Genomic DNA, 24,999 nt, shown 5'->3' on the forward strand with positions numbered 1-24,999 from the left:
CAATTGGTTGGAGCTTAACGCCATCTGGCTAGCGCTCAAGAGTATTCCTTCCACTTCTCAGGGGCAAGGTTGTCCTCATCCAGACAGACAACTTGACCAGCGTCTACTATGTCAACAAGCAGGGAGGCACCAGATGCCCTCCACTGTGCAGACTGGCAAACAGGATGTGGGAGTGGACCCTGGAAAACTACATCTACCTCACGCAGTCCACCTTCCAGGGGAATTCAACTTGGAAGCGGACAGGCTCAGCAGGTTGGGAGCAGACAATTACGAGTGGCAGCTAAACGACCTCGTTATTCAGGAGATCTTCAGCAGATGGAGTCTCTCCCAGGTGGATCTCTTTGCCAACTGGCGCAACAGGAAGTGCCCTCAGTTCGCCTCCTGGCAGGGACAGGGTCCCGGCTCCCTGGCCAACGCATTTCGGATTCAGTGGAACGGCATAACAGCTTACGCCTTCCCGCCCACGCCGCTGATCCACAGAGCGATTTGCAAGATCAAGGAGTCTCGCCAGCTCAACAACGTTATAATAGCTCCATGGTGGCCAGCCAGATCATGGTTCTCGGAGCTGCTCAGTCTCTCGGGGGTGCCCCCAATTCACCTTCCGACGGGCCTAGCACATCTTCTGGCGCAGCAGGGGGGCAGGGTCATCCACCCTGCACCACAGAAACTAGCACTCACAGCGTGGTTCCTGAGCAGGTAACAAGGCACCTCAACCTCTCCCAGGCCAATCTGGAGATCATACAGGGCGCCAGGAGCAAGGCTACAAGGGCCCAGTATAAAGGTAAATGGACCAGGTTCTGCCACTGGGCAGACTCAACGGAAATCTACCCCCTGACATGTACTTTGGACGATACGCAGTCAGGGCCAAGGCAACGGCCATCGCATTCCAGTGCCATGTTCCTTGGCAAGTCATAAGCAGGGCGGCCACTTGGGACACGCTCTCGGCTTTCTGCAAGCATTACTGTTTGGATGGCGGCTCTAGATCTGATGTGGCTTTCGGACAGGTGGTTCTCGGGAACCTATTTGCTTAAGGGGGGTCTCCTCTCCACCCTGGGGCTACATTCAGTTGTAATCTCCCATGCAGCATGGAGGAAAGGGACGGGACTTAAGAGTAATTATAAGTTACTCACTGTTGCGACTAACCTACTCTTAGTCCATAGTCCCCTTTCCTCCATACGTCCCACCATACCTTCCCACCCACCCACCTAATAATACGGTGTCATTAGGTAATTTTATATCTATCCTCGACGCGTCAATGGGGACTGAGGTGTGGCCCCAGGGGGTGGAGTCAAGGCAGCGCATGCTCCCAGGGCTGAACCCCTGCACGCCTCTAAATTTAAAGGGGAAGATGTTTTTTTCTGGTGAAAAAGGTTCTGTCTCCCGATGCCCATGCACTATGGAGGAAAGGGGACTATGGACTAAGAGTACATTAGTCACTACGGTGAGTAACTTAACATTTCTGCTTTGCGTGCTGCTCCTCCTCCCAGCCCCCACCAACTTCTTGTCTCCTCCACTGTTTTGCTCCTCTTCTCTCCTGCCTCCATCATTTGATAACTTTTTCTTGCTCCTCCCTTTCTACTACTACTAGTCCTCTTGCCACAAAACCACTCCTCACGCACTACTACTCGGTCACCCTGCTTTCACACTGTACCAATGTTCTCTCATTTACACATTACGCTTTCCTCTTTGCGCACACACACACACACACACACGCATATCTCACACACACACGCATATCTCTCACACACACGCATATCTCTCACACACACGCATATCTCTCACACACACGCATATCTCTCACACACACGCATATCTCACACACACACGCATATCTCACACACACACGCATATCTCACACACACACACACCCCTCACAAACACACACCCCTCACAAACACACACACACATCTCACAAACACTCACATTGACCTCCCTTGATACACCAACATTTCCTGTTTCCTGCTTCTATAACCCTGAACTGGTGAGGGTTGGCCAGCGGTCCCTATCCAAACTTTTCTTCCTCCCCTGGGGATGTATGTCTGACAAAACACTTAAAAGCGGGTCGCAAACTGACTAATCCTGGTACACATGGTCTGGTTGGAGAGATGAAAAAAGGGCTGGGTTGCATACAAAGGACTGATCCTTTACCTTATGAAGCACATCTAATCTCTGTTGTGGGGTCTTCTTTATCCATCGAACTTTGGTCATATGTTCTATCCTTTAGTGCAAGATCTCATTTTACAGGCTTTGTTTCACCAATTCAGTTTTCAGCTCTCACCGTTTATAGCTTTTGATTAATTTCTGGTTATTTATAATACGCCTATACACAAAGTGCTTCGAGGCGCAACTTGACAAGCAGGTGTGGAAAAGTGAGGACAAAAACGATCTTACTAGGCCTTGTGACATTCGGATCGTGCAAGTGCGGTAAGAGTGGTGCGGGGACAGGGGGTGTTGGTCAAGGCGGAAGGGCCCGTGAGAAAAGCGAGTGCCATGGAAGGCCAGGTGGACAGAGCCAGGGGAAAGCATAGAGTGCAGGGGAAGGGAGGTCCACGAGCTAAGTGCATAGTAAGGGGATGGAAGGGCTACAAGGGAGCAGGCTAGTGTGGGGGGAGGGGCCCGGAAGGGCAAGTGCAGGTTGGGGGGGTGGAGGGGAGCTGAAAGTGGGCCTTCTTGGCAAGGTCCGTTATGTGTGGAGAGAGAGGAGTCAAAGATAACACCAAGGCTTTTTGCCTTTTATTGATCTCGTTGATGATCTCAACAAAATCAGAGCCTTTGCACTTTTTTCTGCCCTAAGTGCTGTAGCCCCAGTTGTGGTAGAGTGGGAGCAACTTCTCTTAAACAGGGAGAGATGAGATACTGACACACAATACAAAGATGTGGATGTGTTCCAATGTCTTTGTTGAAAAAAAAAAACGTGTTGCTTCCTTTTTCAGCTGTGGTCTGTTGATCCCCGTGGAAGATGTCTGTCTGCATGCCGCCAGAAACTGTAGTGGTGGCATGGGTCTAGAAGTTTATTTCATCTGCAGACCGATAAACTTTCCCCCTGTGCTCCACTGCACGTTCACAGTTCATGCAGCCAGGGTGTCATTGTAGTGTACATTCTTCAGTAATTCGCTGCACCGTGACTCAATCAAGCTGCTCTGCTGTGGAATGATTGCCCTTAGTCACTTCAAACACAAAAGACATTTTTTCTTTTTTAGCAAAAACCTTAACATGTGACTATTTTCCAAGGTAAAATACCCCCTACCCTCACAGCCCCCTAGCGCTTTGTGGATATTAGTTGAATTTCACAATACAATAAAATACATAGGTTTTCTTTGTCACATTCTTGTACTGAGACCCCATCTTTCTATTTGCTTCATTAGCAAGTTCTCATTGTCTTGTTCAATTCAATTGTATAAATATACCATCGTGACAAATTCACTTAATCCAGCTGCAGGGTTGGTAATGGTATAATATGCTTGATAAAAAGAGCGCCAAGCATGCTAACCAAAATCCCCAAACCGTCAAGGCATCCTGTGATGCAGAATAAGTTAATTTAAGACTGGCCAATGACTTAGAAATTGTGGCACCACCATCGTCTCACTCAGGCAATTCACCAAATTAAGTCAAACCTCAACAAGTGGCCACAGTTGGCAACATGTGTTCAGGTTTCACTCCTAAATAGCTATACACTTAATATGGTGACCCCGGGGTTCCCAGTGTAGATTTATTTTTTTTAAAAGCATATTTTCAGAATATTTTTTACAGTCTACAAACATATGCTTTTAAACTATGCAGGCATTCCCGAAATGGTAAATTTTTTGTGCGGCAAGAACGCTTGAGGGAAAGGTGGGTTCCGTTCATTCCAGTGTAGTGGCGGTTAGCAGGGCTCTATTTTTACTGGGAAGTGTTTTCTGGTTGAAGATACAACCTGAATTGTATTTTCTTTTATTTTAATTGTAGCTCAGAGCTAATCCATATGGCATGTTCCTCTTTTAAGTAACTAGTTATGACATGGAGGTGTATTGTCCGGCCACAGTAGAATTATCCTCTGCCCGAAACTTGCCATTTGCTGGAACTCATTTGCAGCTTACAGTCTACCAGATTACAACCCCTTTCGGACAGTCGCCACTTGTATCCATCGAGTAGGAGTGGTTCAGTCACTTCCTTTCTGAAAGCTTGAGAAATAACTATGTGGTGTATCTGAATTGCTTTTAAGGTGTCAGTTCGAGTAGGCCTTTTGGGGCTTTCTACGGCTGACAGTTTAATTTCTGAATGTGGCCGTCTGTTCTTAATTATTCTTTCAGTTAATGGTATGTCGGCAAAAGTTCAAACATGTTGGCTGTTCATTTGAATAAAGTGCACACTCCTGCTCTTGACAAACAAGATTCTCTTTAAATTCTGCACAACCCTTCAGTTCAGGAATAAGGGAGACTGAATGTAATCTACCATGCAGGTTTGGTCAGAGGTGGCATTTTCACAACAACATTCTGGGTAGGCTGGGTTTCAAATAAGAAATCCTTTTAGGTCCTAAAAATCTGTGTAGGTATTCCAAAGTTATGGTTCGTGCTTGTTCTTCTGCTTGTCTTGGATGGATGAAACACTGATGTGTTTTATTTGCTCAGATTTCTACCTTTTGGCCTGCCGTTTGTACAAAACGTGCATGCACCAGACGAAAAGTACTGAGCTACCCCATCTGGACTGCAAATTAAGCTTTGATGTGCCCTCTTTGAGTGATGCAGCATAAAAATCCCTACACCACAAATTTAGCCATTACTTTGTAAAGCCACACACCTAAATATATTTTGTAATTATTTGGTGTTTTTAACTGCAAACCTTTGTTCTTTTAAAGTGTTACCATCATGTGAAGAAATTCTGGAAAGTGGTGGTTGGAAGATCGTTAATGAATCGTAGTGTTTGGTGTTGCTTTGGGCAGCATTCAAACCCATTGTTTTTCCACCTGCCATGCCATTACAGAAGGGAAAACACCATATGTAAATCAGGCTTGGTCCCACCCCAAAAGTGGCAGTCAAGCCAGAACTGTTAGACCACTTCCACTCTTCATGAGGCAACATGCCTCCGCAGATATGTTTCTGCCTCATTGGGCATCCTCTGTTAGGTGTAGCTTGCGTCTATAAGCCCAGACGGGGGTCGCAAGCTACAGCTCACTGGTTGCTTGGGGTCTCTTGCAGAAGGGATGTGGCTTAGCAGTTCGGGCTGTACTACTTTTGGGATGGTACCAAGCCTAATTTGCATACAGTCCTTCACCTTCTGTAATGGTCTGGCTAGCTTAAAAAAATTATCCGGATGGTTGCCCAGGGCAAAGGTAGAGGTTATGATTATCTCTGCTCAAAACCACCCAGCCATGAACCTTCAATTTTGCGCACACTCATGTAAACGGAAACGTCCAAATTGACCGAGCTTAAAAGCCTGAATGCGTGATTTTGTCGAATTTCAGCCATTAAAAAATTCAGAGCGGCCGAAAAGTTCGAACAAATCACACATTCAGTCCTGGGGGCTGCGGGGGTGTCCCCCACTCCTTTCACTATATTGTGAGTGGGGGTGTCCCCCGCTGCCATCCTGAAAAGCTCAACCAAATAAATGGGGGGATGCAGGAGGGTCCCCCGCACCCTTGCTCACTATATTGTGACGGGGGGGGTTGCGGGGGTGTCTCCTGCAACCATCCCAAAAAGCCCCAAAAAATTTAAAAGGGGAAAGGACCCTGTGGCGCTGGTTCCCGATCACGTAAGTGAAAGGGAACAGGTGTTGCAGGGACACTGCGATTTGGCGGCCGCAAGGTAAGTAGGGGGGTGGGGGCGTTGCGGGGGCCAAGTCAGAAATGTTCAGGGGAGAAAAGACCAAAGGTTATTTTGGAAACATTATCTTCAGTCTTTTCTCCCTCAAACATTTGGATCTCGGGCTTTCAACCCCGATCCCATGGAAACAACATAAATGGTTGTCCATCCATGCATATAAACCGTGCTTAATTGTCCATCAGCTCAATAAGTGAATCTTTTAATTTCCTACTGAAATGAAAATAAAAACTTCCTCAAGGGCCTGCTATCACTTGTGTTTAGGCCAGGAGTCTAACCTGTGGCTCTCTAGATGTTTTGGGCTAAAACTCCCAGGATGTTTCACCATTGACTATCCTGACAAGTACTGATGGGAGTTGTAGTCCAAAATATCCAGGGAAACAAAGGTTGCAGACCCCTACTTTTAGGCAAACTAATCTGTCAGCCATGTATTACTGGCATGTTATATCATGTGCTCTTTTCTTGTAGGGCCACCTGCGCTACTGGCTCCCTCGATATGCCCATGTCTCCTCGTACGTTTGAGTCACTGATTCAGTTTGGCAACAGTGGAGAAGGAGCTGAAGGCAGCCCAGCAGGTCAGTTTGGTAAGTTTAGTTGCAGCAATCGATCAAAAGCCTTTCTAATGGATACATTCCTCCTACAAATCCATGATTCCAGCTATCCTCCTGAATACCCTTTGATGCTCGGATACGGTTCCATCACAGCTTGTTGGTGCCATTTTGAGTCAGAAGTGATGTCATCCGTATTCATACTCTGAACTGCTGATGCTGTCTTCCTCTGTTCCCTTTTTCCATGTTCACTTGCAGGATTCTTGTTTTTAAATCTGCTACTGTTTGTTTTTTTCTCTTGATGTTTCCATCAAAGTCAGGCTTTAATCATAGTTTCATGTTGGGTATTGGATTCACACCTCAATTGTGTCTGGTATCACGTTGGAGACCACAACACAGGAGTGCATGTGTGCTGAAAACTGCACCTGAAAATGGGCCGAGAGCATGTAGCGGCTACTAAAAAAGCTGCTTCTGAGAAATCTTCAGAGGCTCTCCTCTCTCACGAAGACCATGCCAGAGACACTAATTCAGGAGTGCTCCTTGAGACTGGAGGAACATAACAAGAAAAGTAAGAGGCACAATTCACTATAGAAGCCAGTCCTCTCCTTCAGAACTTGCTCCTCTTCATCCAGAAAGCATCAGCATAGGTCCAAGATGCAGATTGGAGGCGGACAACTCTGCGCCTTACTTAACTTATCCCTCGTGAGCGTTGCACTTTTCCCATGTCTTCTAACAAAGAATAGTGGGAAGCAGTGGATATGGGTCATGCTGAAGGTTTGTGACCAAGCTCCATCTTCTGCAAAACCCTTAATCCCCAGTCGCTGCCTCTAAAGACATCTATGACTGTGAAATGCACTGCATTAGTGTAAGGAAACATTTTCTTTTTGCTGCTCCGCTCCCATTGACTCCTATAGGGATACCCCTTCTTTTTGCTTTGTTTTGACTCCTGTCCTGGCTTTTTGGAAGTAAGTAAAGCCTTTTGCTTTACTTCCATTATCATTTGGCTCATTTCTCTCAGGGAAACTGAACAGTCCATAAAACAAGTACTGAGAGACTATGGGCCTCATTACAAGCATGCCGGTCCGGAAACAACGGCACTGTTGTTTCCGGACCGGCATACTACAGGTGTGCTTGCCGGAGTCACTGTGCCCGGCAGGTCTGACCTTGCGGGGCACAGCGGCCACAATAAGCAGTCTGTAATGGAGGCACCGTAATTAACTGTGCCTGTGCTGTGCCTGTGCTTCCGTGTTCCCCATTCCCATAGAGTCCTCTAGGTCTCTATGGGAATGGGGATTAACAGAATTACCTGCGCTTGACTTCCCGGCCGCCAGGGTTGTAATACCCCGGTGTTACTGGCAATCCAGGTGCCAGTAATTTATTTTGGGTCTGGCGGCACTGTCTCTTTTAGTAAATGTTCATGTATTGTTAAAAATTGCACATATATTACCTTGACATTAAGTGCATTTAGGATACTTTGTATCCTTTTAACTTTCTCTGTAATGGCTTTTTGGTTACATTTTCAATGTGCCTACAATGGGCTGGTGGCAGCAGATATTTGTCTACTGTATTTAATACTTTTTACTTGTGCACCTTTGCATGTACCACAAATGTCTGGTAAGGGTAGCTTGCACCCGAAGATGTCCGTGCCACAAAGTTTTTGCCTGTCCTCTGGCCATATTGTTCTTAGTCCTTCCTCCGTCCCTCTGGTTCGGAATTGCCATATATGGGAAGCCCTCTCCCGGAGAAAGCTGCTGCTTTCCCACGCAAAGAGGTGGGTTGGTGTTTCAACCCACATGTGGGCCTGGCACCGTTGGTCCCAGTACACATCCCACTGCCTGAAAGCCAGTTGCTGGGCATATGTTATGATCTGATATGGCATTTGTAACGCACCTATACACAAGTGTTTCAAGGCGCGACGAGGCAAGGGAGGGGGAATGAAGGGAGGACGGACAATGATCCTACTAGGCCAAGTGTCATTCAGATCGCGCAAGTGCATGGGATGGAGATAGGGGAAAGTGCGGGGGTAGGGGGAAGGGAGAGTGCAGTACCAGAGAGGAATAACAACAATAAGTAACGGCCATGACGTGGCAGTGCAAAAGTAAGTGCAGAAGTCATGTCTCAAGTGCTGGTAGTGGGACTGTTGGGATACAGAAACAATCCCCCAGTGCGGGGGTTGCCAGGCAGGCAGTGCAGGTGTGTGTGACTGGCGGGGGAGGGACCTGGGCCAAAGGTCAGAGGGTGACCAGGTAACAGGTTCAGTTTCAGCCAGGAGGTCAGCAGGGGAGAGGAGGAGAAAAAGCAGAAGCAAAGAGAAGGGTTTTGAGGTGCTTTAAGAACCGGAGATGGTTCTGATCAAGTTTCAGGGAGGCTGTTTCAGAGGGAGGAACCAGCCGAATAAAGAGATCTATCACCAACTCATTGCTTGGAGAAGCGCCCCACCCTGAGGGAGTTGGAGGCGGATGAGCGAAGAGCTCGAGGGAAGATATTTAGGAAGAGAGTGTTGAAGGTATTGAGGCCCCAGAAGGCCCTGTGGACAATGCAGAGGGTTTTGAACTTGATCCTCGCAGCCACTGGGAGCCAGTGCAGAGATTTCATTCCTGGAGAGATACGATCCCTGGGCTTGAGGCCAAGGATAAATCTTGCAGTCCTGTTCTGGATAAGTTGCAGAGGGCGGAGAGTAGAGGCAGGCAGATTTAGAAAGAGGCTGTTGCAGTAGTCCAGCCTAGAGAGAACCAGAGCTCTGGAGACAGTGAGTTTCTGGGGGAAGGAGAGGAAAGGAAGAATACCTCAGAGGAGGAGTAGTTGATAGTGTGACTTCTTGTGAATAGAGAAGGAGAGTGTGGAGTCGAAGATGACCCCAAGGTTTTTTGCCTCGCAGATGGGAGCAGGAAGAGGGCCCAGCGAGGCCGGACAGAGTCGGGAAAGGAGGGGGTGGGGGTGCCGATGAGGAGGATCTCATTCTTACTGGCATTAAGGCAGAGGTCATTTGGCAGCACACCACTCCTGGATAGCAGACAGTCAGTGATGAGAGACGGAGAAGAGGTGACCGAAGGTAGCCTGAAAATGAGCTGAGCGTCATCCGCACAGCACTGAAAGTTGGGGCAGAGGGCGGCAATGCGGTGGGCAAGAAGTGCCAGGTATTGGTTGAACAGCCAGGGAGAGAGGTTAGACCCCTGGGGGACACCACATGTAGAGAAAATGATAGCAGAGAGGAAGCACTCAAGTTGGACCTGGCATGGTCGGTCAGAGAGGAAAGAAGTCGGCCACGCCAGGGCCTAACCAGTGATACCCAGGTTATCATGGAGACATTTGAGCAGGATGGCATGCTTGACCATGTCAAAGGCAGAAGAAAGATCAAGCAAGATGAGGACACGGGGGGTGTTAAAATCGAGGTTGGAGAGCAGGTCTTCACGGATGTTCAGGAGAGCAGTTTCCGTGCTTCTGGCAGCTCTGAAGCCAGACTTGGGAAGACCACCAATAGATTCAGTGTGGAGATTAAGCTGGGAGATGGCCAGCCTTTCCAGGAGTTTGCCCAGGAAGGGAGTGATGCAGATTGGGCGATAGTTAGCTGGGCAGGAGGGGTCTGCTGGGGGTTTCTCAAGAAGAGGGTGCACAAGGGAGTGCTTCAGGGGAGATTGGAAGACTCCAGTGGCGAAGGAGTGGTTGCAGGAGTCAGCCAGAGCAGGAGCCAGGGAGTCTATATGGTCCTTAATGGTTTTGGAGGAACAGGGATGAACTGTTTTGACAAGACTTTCATAGATCAGACTTGTCTAGAAACCTCGTCTGTGGAGAACAGGGGAAAGGCAGAGAAGGAGGGAGGAGAGGTGGCTGCAGAAGGGCCTGAGGAAGAGCAGGGAGTGGAAGGAGGGAGGGGAGAGGATGAGAGTGAGGATAGGATGTCCTGAGTTTTGGAGATGAAGTGAGAAGCCAGTGCTGTGCAGAGGGCCTGTGAGGGGACAGGAGAGGTAGAGACTGCAGCAGGGTTGGCCAGTTCCTTGCAGATTTTAAAGAGTTCAGCCAAGTTGTTAGATGCCGCAGAGACGCAGACTTGGATATGAGCTCTCTTCTTGGTGAGGACAGAGAGCTGGTATTGCCTTTGGAGCAGGCGGCAGGCCAGTTTGTCAGAGGATGTACATGAGTCGTACCAGGAGTTGCACTTGGCTTTGGGCTTCAGGCGGATTCTCATGACGGGGGCAAGAATTTCAAGAGTATCAGATATAGCAGAGTGGAGCTTGGAAAGGGCTGTGTCAGGGTGAGAGTCAGCCAAGGGGTCGGGGGGGTGAGAAAGTGGCGTCGAAAGCCTCAACTTACACGTGCTTCATGGGTCGGATGACCGAGAAGGTGGGTGGCAATGATGGAAGTTGCTTGGCCTGGGGAGGTAGAGAGGGGGAGATGGGAGGAAAGGAGAAAGTGATCACTCCAGGAGAGAGGAGTGGTGAGAGGGACAGAAAGGGGAAGGTCTGAGGAGAACAGAACATCCAGGGTGTGCCCTGCAGAGTGACTCAGGCCAGAGGGAGAATAAAGAGTGAGAGAGTTGCAGGGGTCGCGAAAGAGTCCAGAGGGAGGACAGGAGGCATCCAAGTGCATGTTGAAGTGTCCAAGAAGGAGGAGTTGAGTGGTCGAGACCAAGAGGGAAGAGGAGAGGTCGGCCCACTCGGAGGAAGGAGATCTGACCAGGTGGCCGATAGATGGTGACCACAGTAAGGGAATGGGTAGGGGAGAGAGAGAGCCTGCAGACGAGGCATTCGAAAGAAGAGTAAGACTGCGTAGGAATGACAGACAGGAATCCACTCAGGGAAGATCAAGGCTACACCCCGTCCAGAACGGTTGGTTCTGGGGGCGGAGATGATCTTGTAGCTAGTGGGGAGGAGCCTATCAAAGCTTGACAGAGCTGGCCATGAACCATGTCTCTGTGAGACCAAGGACATTGAGGTCAAGTTCCTCCAGAAGGCGGCACATGTCGCAGGAGTGTTTGGCAGCTGAGCGAGAGTTGAGTGGCAATATGAAGGTTTCCATTCTTGAAGGACTTATGGGGAGGGGTAAAAGTCTGAGGTATGCCCTGCGGAGGTGAAGGAGCCCGAGGGGGGGTCAGAAAGCGAACGGGAGGGCAAGGTAGCCGAGGGGTAGGCAGCAGAGGGAGGCGAGGTGGCCGTGGAGGGGGAAGAGGGGGCATCGGGAGAAGAAGAGAAATTGATAAGGAGCGTGAAGCGTCTATAAAAGAGAAGGTTGGCCTGGGGGCCTTGGACCAGGATGGTGTCATTCACTTAAACATTGATGATGACCTTGGAGGACTGGAAGGATGACAGGAGGTGTTATCCAGAAACCTGTGCAGTTCCCTCTGGGACCACTGCAAAAGATGTAAGACTACAGGTGTTTTGCAGTAAACCCACTTGGTAGCAGTCTGTACCGCACAGATTCACTTAGTAGCTGTGGCTGAGCAGTCAGACTTCCCTCAAGAAGAGTTAGGCAGTATACAGAGTATTCACAATAGGTCACAAGAACACAGTAGAACAAGCAAACACTGACCAGAGCTTGGTGTAAAAGAGATACAATTATTTATTTAAAACCATATCTAATAAAACACACTGGCACTAATATTAAGCAGTTCAAAAACACGGTCACCAAAAGATATACACTCCCTTAAATGAATATTAGACAAGTCTTAAGTAAAGCCCCACTTATTTTCAGACAGCGGTGAGCGCTTAACGCAGATGGCACTCTAATAATTCGGTTTAAAAGGGAGAGAAAGGCAGAGCATAAATTGAAACCGATCCCAACACTTTCTAAAGAACACAGCAAGAGAGGAAGGCAGAGTCAAACCGCGAAGTAAGAGTTCAGAAAGCCGGATCCACTTTAAGAGGATCAGAACGAAATGTGTCCAAGGTCACACAGTTGAAAAGTGCACAAAAGTCTTGCAGGTTCAGAAAGAGTTGGACCAAAAGAAAGGGACCAGTTAGATGGTCAAGGCGGCCAGCCCAGTCCAGAAGGTTAAGGGATTATTATTACCTTGTAGCAATCTTTAGAAAGGGAGGCCTGGCGGACACGGTACCTTAAAGTGGTGAGAATACTCCAGCGGGGGCAGATGTTCCTGGCAGCGGATGCAAGTTGGTGCTTCGTCCGGGGGAAGAGAGGATCTCGTCGGGGAGGAAGACAGGAGTCCGTTGCACTGCCAGGGAAGAAACCAGCCGCGGAGTTCTCAGTTAAAAAGGAGCGGTCCTTTTATTCGCGGTCCAGTGGTAAGTGGCTATCCAGTTGCCGGGGTGTTTGGTACGGGCAATTCGACCACAAGACGTCCTGGGATGCGAGGAAAAGAAGGTAAAATGGTTGTGCCCACCAGTCAGGGGAAGAAGACTCTCCTGCCGGGAGATCTTCTCTGTCGTCGGGAAGTGGTGAGTCGGTTCCGCAGGGCTCCACCGGTGGTGTCGTCGTAGCAGGTCGGCTCAGCTTCTCCCTCGTCGGATTCTCAGGTCCTGTGGCGACTTCTGAAGTTCCAGTCCCAAAAGCCCTGCTTTTATGCAGCACACCCCATTCACTCAGCCTAGCTGTCAATCAAACACGCTAAGTGGTGAGCCGGCCGGCTCACAACTTGGGCCAATCACACAAGAGTGCGACTTGAGTTACCAAGGTAACTCAGTCCAGGGTACCTAAACCCCCCTAACACACCCCCTGTGGTACCCAGACAGAGTGGCACCACTTTTGGAGGCTTCTGTGGAGAAGCCCGCCAAAAAGTGGAACAAAGGGCGCGACTTGGGTTGGAGTCACAGAAGGGAACACAAACGCCATTTTAGAATCGAGTTCTGGCCAAAAATACCAACCGGCGAATTAATATTAAATAAATAAACCGGCGGTATGTTCGAGGCTATGAGAATTAAATAATTAAAGTTGGTAGCCTCGAACAATGGGAAAATCCCATAGAGATATATTCGCTGTCGAATATAAAAAGTATTATCCACTGCCACCAGCCAAAACTCGATCAGGGGGACGGAGACGTGCCCCCTCGACTAACAGACCCCGGGGCAATCAAATTGCCCCGACCAGTACGTCCACAATATGATGGTTTGTACTGGTTTCTGTTCATAATTTGGGACTAGTAAAGCCAATGGTGACTTTACATGTCCTGGGAGACAGTAGTCAGTCCCAGGGTATGGCGTCTATGGTGGGGTGTCAATATGACACCCCTGTGTCACTGCACGGAGGGTGCTGTGTAACACATAGTAAAAACACATGAGACCCTATGGAGTAAAGGACCCCATAAAACACATTAACAGTCAAAGGAACACCACGAATCATGTCCAAGAGTGGGAGAAAAAGAGTCTCACTCTTGGCAGGAGAAAAAAACAAACTCCAGAAATCCAGCAAAGCTGCTGGGGGACTCACTAGGTTAGGAAAATCAGCCTAAACAGAGAATTCTCCCTAACAGGAGGGCATCCCACCGGGTGCCACCATTAATGGGAGAAGAAGAGAAAGGAGAAAGCACAGAGACCATATGTAGAGTCCATAGGTCTGGCGAGGGAACGACAAAGAGGATGTCGGTGAGGGTTTGCCTAGAGGAGGCACTGCTATAGGTGTCAGCGATAGGGAGGCCTGGGTTGGAGACCAGGATGTCCTTTTTAAACTTCTTCCTACCAGATTAAGTGAGAAGAGCAGGATAGTCGATAGAGAGGCAGTTGTGGCAAGTGGCTATTCATGATTGGCTAGCTACTGCCAGTGTGTGAATGGTGCATATGGATAAAAAGAGGACAACTGCAGCCATTCTTCAGAATGTTTAAGCCAAGAGCACTACGAAGAAGTTCAGCCGCTGGCGACAAGAGGACGACTCCTGCAGCTGACCAGTACCAACTCCAGTGAAATCCTGGTGAAGCCTTGCTCCTCTCTCCTCCTGATATCAAGAAGATCTTTGTTGATGCTTCAACTTTTGGACCGGTGGGAACAACCAGTCTCGACCTCTGCTTGAGGATATAATCCTTCTGAGCCTTTGGAAGTGTCCCTAGATCAACTGGTGGACTGACCAGCCCTCTCCTGGGCAACCTCGCCGCAGACGTCATTCCGAGTACATCCTTAGAACATGGAGGATTCATTTAATTTCTTAATTTGCATTTTTAAAGCGCTCACACAGCCCAGGGGCATCGAGGTGCTGTTACAGGAATATGTCTACTAGTTGCGTATTTATAACGCGCTTAATACCCAGAGTTTTTATTTTCTTTAAGCGCGGACCCGGGGATCGAACCTGTTGCTTCATGTCGTCTTGTTTCCAAGGCGAGCACATTGCCGCTGAGCTATCCTCCCGGGATGGGACAGGATCTTCAAGTCTCACTACAAGACGCCTGCACCAGAATGTGTAGCATTCTTGCATCAATGGAAACTGTGATTGACTGCTCCTTTGTACATCCATTGAAGATTGCCTGTCACCACCTGACCGTGGTGTCTCCTGTTGCAATGAGTCTTCTTTGCTCCCCAGAGGTGTCCTGAGATTGTCTGCTCTGCAGAAGTCTCCATCTTTTCTTTGCCTGGGTGTTCGGTTGGAAGGTGGTTGGAACAGAGATTCGAACCTGGACTGACCAAAATGAAATTCGGTGTCTGAAAGTGACCTCAACCATCAACACCTGGGCCTTCCGCAACCAGACCAAGCACAGCAGATTGTGTCCCCAACGGATTCCGGAACCTCTGCAGGGGTCTCTGGAGAAAGTGAAGTAGGGGTGGATTGGGGGGGTACCGTTCCTTTCCCCCTGTTTCCCCATAGGGTTATATTTGCAAAAAATGTCTTGTCCCTGGCTCACTCTTTCCTGGCTTTGGTTGATGGAAACCTGGTCAAGTATACCTTCCTTGGCCCATCGTAGTATATTGGATTGAGTGTGTTTACTTACCTGTACTTTACTCACCTTTTCAAACTTTGTGATTGGACGGTGCTAGTGGTTATGATACATAGTATACATTCCAGAAAAGTATATCTTTGGACCTGATGAATTTAGGGCAAAATGTCCCATGCCATCTTAAGACTGGACTTATTAAGTGCTAGGAAACAGTTTTGTGATTACTCTGATGTGTCTTCTACTGAACTTTATGCATCAGACTACTTGCCGGTCTTACACAAGTGTTTGAATTCAATGCTATTCTTTATTTTCGTACGGGTGGATGTATATATCTATTTTTTAGTTAGTATGGGACAATATTTGTCTAGGGGTTTAATTTGCTTACTGTATTTTTTAAAGTCCTAATAAATTGTACTTGCCTAACTGGAATTGTTTGTTTTGTGTGTGGACCCATTGTAGCCTTAGATCACTTTTTCATGCCAACTAAGTCTAAGCTCTTCTGCCTTAACTTGATTGGGTTTGGCTAGACTTCAGCATCTTCCCTGTTCACCATAATAGGTTGGCCTCACAAAAACCACCTTCGAGGGTTGATTTTGGAAATCCATCTTTACAATTGGTCCGCTACAGGGCTTGGATACCGGTCCCATTTCAAGAGAGCCATCACCTTTGGCTTCAGTACTGAAGCAACTGGCTCCACTCGTCGGCACCATCTTCACCCTCAAAGTCACAACTGAGTAAACCAGCATCTTCGGTACCCCTGCTTTTGGTTTCTCCGCAGCCAGCCTTTGAAGAAGAGTCCGATTATAGGATCCTTGACAGACCTGTATTTTTTATGAATTGTTTTGACATTTTAGGAGGAGGAGTCTGTCTAGGAAAACCTCTGTTACAAGCTCTAGACCTGCACATCTTTGACAGTCCCATGTCCTAAGTGCAGCAAACAGTCTTGACACACCTCTAGATTCTGAGCTCAGGACCTCTGTTTTGTCAGATTTGGGAGCAGACTTTCTCTTTCAGGCTGGTGATTTCCAGAGCGTTGACACCTTTTTCTTAATTTGCCCTATGAAGAGTACAAAGCTTATACCATTACTGGCATTCTAGAACCAGAAGTGAACAAGGCCCCATGCTCTCCTTCAGTGGGGCTTTAACTGAGAAACTGGTGACAACATATGGTAAGCCTGCATCCTTCCCTTTGAGACAGAAGGATTTGACACAAAATCAGAGGGCTTCTCCCTCAGACCTATGCTTCTTTCTGCCAACCATAAAAGAGAATGCCTAGTGGTTCAGCCTGCAGCTTCTCGGCCCACTCTGCAAGACTGGGAATTCAAGAGATTGGATGCATGAAGGAGAAATTACTAGTTACTCACCGTAGTGACTAACGTACTTAGTCCATAGTCCCCTTTCCTCCATACTGTATGGATGTCCCTTAGGAGACAGAACCTTTTTCACCAGAAAGTCTTCTTCCCCTTTAAATTTAGAGGCGCGTGGGGGCGTGGCCCTGGGAGCATGCGCTCACCTGACTCCACCCACCGGCGCCATTCCTCAGTCCCCATTGATGCGACGACAGTTTTTAACATTGCCTAATGACATCATATTCTTAGGGGGGAGGGTGGTGGGACGTATGGAGGAAATGGGACTATGGACTAAGAGTACGTTAGTCACTAGGGTGAGTAACTAGTAATTACTCTTACGTCCCGTCCCCTTTCCTCCATACTGTATGGGCGATTTCAACTGAATGTAGCCCTAAGGTGGAGAGGAGACCCTCCTTAAGAAAACGGTTTCCTTAGAACCGCCTGTCCTTAGGCCGCGTCTGACCTAGAGGCAGCGTCTAAACAGTAGTGCTTACAGAAAGCCGAAGGGGAGGCCCAGGTGGCCGCTCTGCTGATGACCTGTCAAGGGACATGCCTTTGGAATGCAATGGCCGTGGCCTTGGCTCTGACAGCGTGGGCATGCATGTTTGCTGGCCATGGCTTGTGCTGCCCCTCATAGGCCTGCTTGATGGCTGAAACCATCCACCTTGCTATAGAGGTCTTGGAAGCCTGATAACTGGGCCTTGACCCACCGAAGGTGACAAACAGGTCGTCGACTTGCAGAAGTCCTTGGTCCTGTCCAGATAGTATTTCAGAGCGTGTCTGACATCCAGACAGTGCAAGACCCTCTGAGGCTCATCCTTGGGGTCGGTGAAGAAAGTGGGTAAGACTATCTCCTCGTTAAGATGGAAAGAGGAGGCTGCCTTGGGCAGGAACGCAGGGTGCGTTCGGAGGACCACCTTGTCCTTCTGAAAGGTCATGTAGGGTTCTGATGCCACCAGAGCCTGTATCTCGCTGACTCTGCGAGCCGAGGCCCACTAGCAAAGCTGGTTTAATGGTGACCAACCTGATTTCTGCGGACACCATTGGCTGGAATGCTTTGTGCGCCAAGGCGCCCAACACTACATTGAGGTCCCACATGGGCTGTGGCTTCTTTATAGGCGGGTAGAGTCCGTGGAGGCCCCCCAAATCTTGCTTGACCACCGGGTTGGAAGAGGAGAATACGCCCTCCTTCGAATTCCTGTAAGCCCCTATGGCAGTCAAATAGGTGCAGCATGTGTCCATCTGTACGCCAGAGTGGGCAAGGTGTGCCGAGAAGGAGAGCAAATCGTCCAAAGTGCACTTAAGGGGGTCGATCGCCTTAGAGTCGGCCCAATGGCAGATTCTAGACCATTTGATCTTGTATTGGCTCCTAGTAGCCTTGCTTCTGGCGGCCTAAATGATCTCTAGGTTAGCCTGTGAAAGTCTCAACTGCTTCAGCGTGACCTGCTCAGGAACCACGCTGCAAGGGCTTGCTTGTGAAGGGCGTGGTGGACTACTCTGCCCCCTGCTGTGCCAGGAGATGAGCTGGGCCCAGCAGTAGGTGAATGGGTAGCCTGTCCGATAGGCTGAGAAGCTTTGAAAACCACGGTCTCGCAAGCCACCATGGAGCTATCAGAATGTTGCTGGGGTGACAAGACTCCTTTATCTTGCAGATCACCCTGTGGACCAGGGGTGTCGGCGGGACGGCATACGCTGTCATGCCGTTCCACTGTATCTGGAATGCGTCGCCCAGTGAGCATGGGCCTTGACCCTGCCACAAGGCAAACTGTTGGCATTTCCTGTTGTCCCAGGAGGCAAACGGATCCACTTGGGGGAGCCCCCATCTGAGGAAGATCTCCTTCAGTACCAGGTCATTCAATTGCCACTCGTAATTGTCTGCTCCCAGTCTGCTGAGCCTGACCGCCTCCAGGTTGGACTCACCCGGGAGGTGGATGGCCATGAGGTTAGATGTTGTTCTCCAGTGCCCATTCCCACATGCTGATCGCTAGGTTGCACAGTGGAGGGGACCTGGTATCCCCCTGCGTGTTGACATAGTGCAATCTGGTGGAGTTGTCCGTTTGGATAAGTACTACCTTTCCCCCCAATGAGAGGCAGAAAGGCCTTGAGAGCCAGCCAGATGGCTTTCAGCTCCAGCCTATTGATGTTGGACTCCTGCCGAGTCCAGACTCCATGGACGCTGTGGCTTTCCAGAGTGGCACCCCAGCCTGCTAGAGAAGAGTCTGTAGTAATGGTGACCTGAGGTGCCGGCTGCCGGAAGACCCTGCCTGTCCGCAGGTTGCAGTCCGCGGACCACCACGTGAGGTCCGAGTGGAGAAAAGGAGGAATGCTGACCGGCTCCGCTTGGGAGCCTTTCTCCTGATTCCATGAGGCTGCGAAGTGCAGCTGTAATCTCCTCATCCTGAGTCTTGTGTGCGGTACGGCCAGTAGGACTGCTACCATTCTAACCAACAAGTGTTAGTACCACCAGGCTGAGGTCACTGTCCTGGAGAGGAAGTGTGTAGTGACTCTCTTTATGGCCGTGATTTTGTCCTCCAAGGGAAAGACTCTTGGAGCTCGTGTCCCAGATGAGGCCCAGGAAGGTGACGGAGGTTGATAGTGCACCCCAGGTCATGGAGTGTGTTCATCAGTGCGGATTCGGTATAGTGAACTGCCTCCAGAGATGTGGCCTTGAGTGTCTCCGCAATGAGTGCTGGCCTAGCCATCTTGAATTTCTGCAGAGGAAGGGAGAGGTTGAGGGTGGAAAGGTCCAACTCAACTCTCAGGCCAGCCTGGTTCTTCTGTATGCGAAAATCCTGGAATAGAAGCCCAATCCTCTCTGGGAGGCTGGAACTTCTTCCACTGCCTCGACGAGCGACCGGATCTCCGCTAACAGAGTTGATGTCCCAATCTGTGCAAGAGGAGGAGGAGGAGGGAGGAGAGGAAGGGACCAGTAGGCAGTACCCCATGGAGACTACAGATAGGATCCAGGGGTTTGAAAAGTTATGGTGCCAAAATTGAACATGAAAGGCAGGCCTGCCCCGCACCGGAGACGCGTGGACCCGAAGGAATGCGTCATGCCTTCTTTCCCTCTGAGACTGTTGCGGAGGAAGGGGACTTGAAAAAACCCTTGCCTCCCCCTAAACCACCCGCCACCCTTTTGTTTCTGCCAGGGCTGACTCGGAGAATGGTCAGGCTGTCTGGACCTCTGTTCTTGGAAGCCCCGGAACCCTCCTAACACCCTCCCTTGTCGGAGCGTTGATGTGACTGGGTGTACGCCTTGGGCGTGGCCTTAGTAAGAATAGATAAAAACTTCATGGTTTGCGAGCTATTCTTCTTTTTTATCTAATTCCTCATCCGTGGTGGAGTCAAAGAGGTCACTACCCTCGAATGGAAGGTTCAATATGCGTTCCTGGACGTTGGGATTAAACTTAGTAGCCCGCAGCCAGGCAGTCCTTCTCATGTCTGTGGCAATGCAGATGGCGTGGCCAGATGTCCTGCGCTACCAGCCTGTCTTCTTCTAGGCCCGCTTTGAAGCGCGCTTGGCTCTGCGGCAGAAGTTCTGGTAGGAAATCTGCTATCCGTGTTGATTGACGCAGGTGCAAGGAGGCATTGGAGTATAGCTTTTTCATGTACGCCTCCAAGATCTTCTCCTCCTTGCCTAGCAGCGTCGAGGACGAGGTGGCCGAGGACGACTGAGGCTTAGAGTAGAGTGACGCCACAGCGATCACCGAGGAGTGTGGCTGAGGATGCACCAAAACCCAGAGTGTATCCCGCTCCATCTGCCTATACTTGGCGTTGAGGTGCCGATTGACAGGTTGGGCCGAGTGCAGCTTGAGCCACCCCTTTTTGGCCAGGGCAACGACATCCTTCTGCATCAAGATCCCTGTTATGGTAGGGGGTTCTGGGGGTGAGGACTTCTGCCAAGACCCCCTCCTTTGGGAGCTTGACCTCAGGCTGAGGAAGGCCCAAATATTGTGCCAAACCTGCAAGGCTTTCGTGGAAGGCCCTGGTGGAGAACGGCGTGTCGGGGGTCCTACTCCTCATCTGTGTCCACCCGAGGGTCCGGAGCGGGAGGTGGAGTACTGGGTGCCGTGGGCTGTGGTTTGGAGACCAGAGCCAGTAGCTGCTGTGGAGGCTGGTACAGAACCGCCTGTACTGTGGGAGGTAGGGGAGCCTGAATTAAAGGAGCCGTCTGGGGCAGCGCGAGCTGCACTGGGGCCTTAGGCGCCAGAGCCATAGGAGGAATGACTATGGGCGCTGGTGAAGTGACCGGATGGAGCATGTCCCTGATAGCATCCCGAAGGATGGCCCCCATATGAGGGGTTCACATCAGCGTTCAGAACCTTTCGAAGAACCTGTCTTCGGAGGCGAAAGAGGTGGCAGGTGATATTGATGGAGTGACTGACGGCTGCTGGGGCCGGGGCACACTCTGCCTGGGGGGCAGTGGATACCTGCCCTGTGCTGCTGATGGATAAACCATAGGCCTTGTACCTGGTTGACACCAGTCCCACCTTGTGACTCGTTCCTCCACCCGCTCCGTTCCTAGGAGTGGCATTGGACGAGCGGCCATTTTGTCTGGCGCAGCAGCCATTTTGTCGAGCTGCGTGCCACGTGCCGGAGTCGAGGTGCCTGGCTCACTGGGCCCAGCCTTGTCCAAGACGCTTGGTGTTGGAGCATGAGGCCTACCCTGCACCTCTGGCCGAGGCCTGGAATGCGTATTGCCCTCGGCAAAAGTGCCGGTAGTGCTGCGTACAGGTGTCCTCTCGGACATAATGCTGGTATTAGGGCGTTGCCCCTCGGGTGTAACCCCGGTAAAAGAACCTTGCAGTCCCTCAGCACTGAACTCTGAAGGATCCGGAGACCCCTCGGCCGTGAGGCCGGTAGCTGGACTAGCCTTGGTATGTGTTCTGGTATGAGGACCTGAGAGGTTCCTCCTTCTCGGGCGCTTCCTTGGGAAGGAGTGGATCTTACGGGGTTCAATGGTAAATGGAGGCCTTGCCTTGGAGCGATGTTTGACGAAGTCCTTTAAGTCCTCTAGAGGCAACCTTTGTAAGAGCTCCCTCCACCAAGCTATCCTGTTCTTCAGTGCATGTGGAGTCAGTGCGTCGCACGCGGTACAACCAACCTTCACAGCCGTGGTCGGGGCCAAGGCAGTGGAGGCGAGAGATTGGGGATCGGAAGTAGGGAAGAGTCCCTTGCAGGCTGGACACCTGCTGAAGCCTGCTTAAGTCGACATGTGCTGGGGAGGAGCATGGCGTCGGAGGACCAAGTACCTGATTGAAAAGAAAAGATTGAAGACATATCCGGGACATATCCGGGCAAGACAAGAGCGTGTGGTATTACACGGTCGAAGCCTAACTCAGGAACTCAGGAGCGCTGGAGAAATCGTCCGGTTCCCTTCAACGTGGAAAAGGGTACTGGGGAGTGGCGCAAGTGGGCAGAGACAGGCGAGCGCATGCTCCCAGGGCCGCTCCCACGCATGCCTCTAAATGTAAAGGGGAAGAAGGTTTTTTTCTGTTGAAAAAGGTTATCTCCTGTCCCTAGCGAGGGACGCCCATACAGTATGGAGGAAAGGGGACGGGGGTGTAAGAGTAGGGGGTTTTCTGCAGTCATTTTGGCTTTGCGGACCCTGAACTCGTCCTGCACATTGACGAGGTACATGCACCCTTGATAAGAGCTTGTGGAAGTGGGATTTGCCAGCTCATGCAGTCAAATGCTGCAAGACTGGAAACACTGCCACAAACATGGTGAAAACTGGTTTTGACATGGCAGGTTGTGTGGACCAATCCATGACCATGGTTGCGGTCTTGAGGCAACATACTCCTACGTCCCATTCCCTTTACTCCATGTTGTATGGGTGTCCCTCGCTAGGGACGGGAGACAGAACCTGTTTCGCCAGAAAAATTATCTTCCCCTTTAAATTTAGATGCGCGCGGGGGTGCGACCCTGGAAGCATGCGCTCCCCTGACTTTGCCCACCGGCACCACTCCCCAGCGCTCCTGGGTTAGGCCTCCGGCCTAGTAATTCTATGCGCTCTTCCCTGCAGTAGTACTTTGTCTTCTTTTTTGTCTTTTTCAATCAGGTACCGCTTTGGCCTCTGGCACCTAGCTCCTTCCCGGTGCATGTCAACAACAGCAGGCTTCAGCAGGTGGCCAGCCTGCAAGGGTCCCTTCCCAACGTCCGACCCCCCCCCCACGCCCTCTTCCTCTACTGCCTTGGCTATGACCACGGCTGGGAGGCTGTACCGCGTGCTGTGCACCCTCAAGAACAGACTAGCCAGGTGCAGGGAGCTCTTTGGAAGGTCACCTCCAAAGGACCTAAAGACGTTTGTGAAGCAGATGACCAGGCACAAGGTAGGTGCACTGTTCTCCTCCACACCCCGCAAAGCCGACCCTTTCCCAGGAAGTGCACTAGCAGGAGAGGCCTAACAGGTCCTATTACCAGCACAAGCACCAAGGCTGCTACAACTATCGGTCGCAAGATCCTCCCGGTGACTCCTCTGAGGGACCGCAAGGTTCTATTACCGGGTCTCAACCCGAGGGGCCACCCACTAATACCAGACTGTCTGAGGGGGCGTCTGCACGCGGCAGCAGTTACCACCACGCAGGCACGTGGCATACAGCAGAACAAAATGGCCACTCAGGCCAGACAAAAGAGCGGCTCGCCCGACACCATCCCCCTTTGCGGACAAGGTAGGGGAGAGAGTTTCCAGGTGGGACTGGTCAACTCCTGGCACTTGGCCCACAGCTTACCCATCAACTGCTCCGGGCAGATACACCTCGCCCCATACAGCGAGACAGAGCGCACCTAGGTCTCAGCAACCTCAGGGCCCTGCACCTATGCCGATTCCGTCAAGCACTCCTCTGGCCTGTGAAGATGGATTCTTCGAGAAATTCCTTACTCTCATGAGGTCCCCACAGATGAGCACCATCTTTAAGGATGTGATCAGGGACATGCACCCATGGCCACGCCATCTTTGGATCCAGCTCCTCTAGGTCCAGCGCAGACCCAGGCGCCCGCACCAGTCCCTTACGACACCGGCTTCCATGCCTGTCCCAGTCACAGCAGCCCCTTCTATGCTGCCCCAACAGCCTCTGGCGCTGTTAATCAGTACGCCACAGCTTCCTGCGCCTAGCACCCCTACGGCTGCACCGGATCAGCAAGACACAATGGTGGACACAGATGAGAAGGAAGACCCAGACACTCCCTCATCAGCTAAAACCTTTCACGAACGGCTGGTGGGCCTAGCTGAGTATTTGGGGATCCCACAGCCACAGGTTGAACAACCGGAGGTGGGGGTATTGGCAAAATCTCTTACTCTACACCCCATGGCTAGAACTGGAATCCAACTGCAGAAAGACATGGTGGCGCTTACCAAAAAAGTATGGCTCAAGCCACATTCTACACAGTCTATCAATCAGCGTTTTAATAAGTTTAGGCAAATGGAAGGGGAGTTTGAATTGATGAATAAATCATGTGATTGGAGAGACATTTCTTCTGGAAGACAGGCTCTAAAACGTAATTATTCAACAGAGAATCCAAGGCTTAGAACAGTTAAACTGATACCCTAATGCAAGACTCAGGTCACATTATGAGCGACTGCTCATTGTTACCATCCGCTTTGGTAGTAGTACCTGGTGATCTACTGATTACTAGACCACGCTAGCAAAATGCACTCTCATTGTTGTCCCGGAACTGTAGAGGTTATAAAAATGCAGTGGCCTATCCCTCTATCTTTCCATAGCTCCCTACCTCAGTATAATTTTGTTATTCCAGTAAACCTGGTTGGTGGAGTGTTATTATGAAGGGTTACACAGTAATAACTAAACAAGCATGCCAAGGCCTTTGGGTGTACATGTTCAGTATAGTTACAAACTAGCTCTGATTCTTTGCCTGCTTGCTATAATATTTAACTGTACTGGGGTCTTCCTCCTGGATCGACCTTGAAAAATATCCTGAATGATTGGTGTTTAGATGAAAATGATGACAACATTGTCCTTGGGGAGGGGGACTTCCATTGTTTTTGCCCTGACATGGATAATGTGATGCCTGGGTTTTGTGAGGAATACAATCAAATGGGGAAAGGCACAGCAAACGACTCAATATCTTGGGCCACATTTTTGAAAGAATGGAACCTTAACATTTTTTATGGGAATATTTGAGATCTTCCCTGGCCCCAACTTGGAGAAGGCGTGAATTCAAATCTAATATATATCACATTTTTGGTTCTGATTCAATCCTTCACAATTGCTTTACTTTAAATATAGCATTTTCTGAATTAAATGATCATACTTGCTTTACCCTATCATTAAACCAGGTCAGCAAGCAATACGTTTTGGGTTCACAATTAGCATATTTGGAGCTAAATACTGGGGAAACAGCAGACTGACTATGTCCAATATAGAAATCTGATCCCTCAGTAAAATGGTAGAAATCTCCTTTTGTCATCAATTAGAGTTCCAAGCTTTAGTGGCGCGGGGGGTGAACTATTACATTAAGACCTTGAATAAAATTGATG

The 24,999-nt window shown here is 50.0% G+C and overlaps 1 protein-coding gene across 5 annotated transcripts in view; it reads left to right on the forward strand.

The window, feature by feature from the left end:
• STAT3 (signal transducer and activator of transcription 3) overlaps positions 1-24,999 on the forward strand; it is a 609,635-nt gene that overhangs the window by 545,018 nt on the left and 39,618 nt on the right. For 4 of the 5 annotated variants that reach the window (XM_069634450.1, XM_069634449.1, XM_069634452.1 and 1 more), the window contains exon 23: positions 6,264-6,379. In XM_069634450.1, coding sequence (XP_069490551.1) covers positions 6,264-6,379 — 116 coding nt within the window. The remainder of the gene's footprint in view (positions 1-6,263; positions 6,380-24,999) is intronic. The other variant, XM_069634453.1, reaches the window with a different exon arrangement.

The sequence above is a fragment of the Ambystoma mexicanum genome, chromosome 13, assembly GCF_040938575.1.
Source record: "Ambystoma mexicanum isolate Mex_15411 chromosome 13, UKY_AmexF1_1, whole genome shotgun sequence".
Classification (NCBI taxonomy): Eukaryota; Metazoa; Chordata; class Amphibia; order Caudata; family Ambystomatidae; genus Ambystoma; species Ambystoma mexicanum.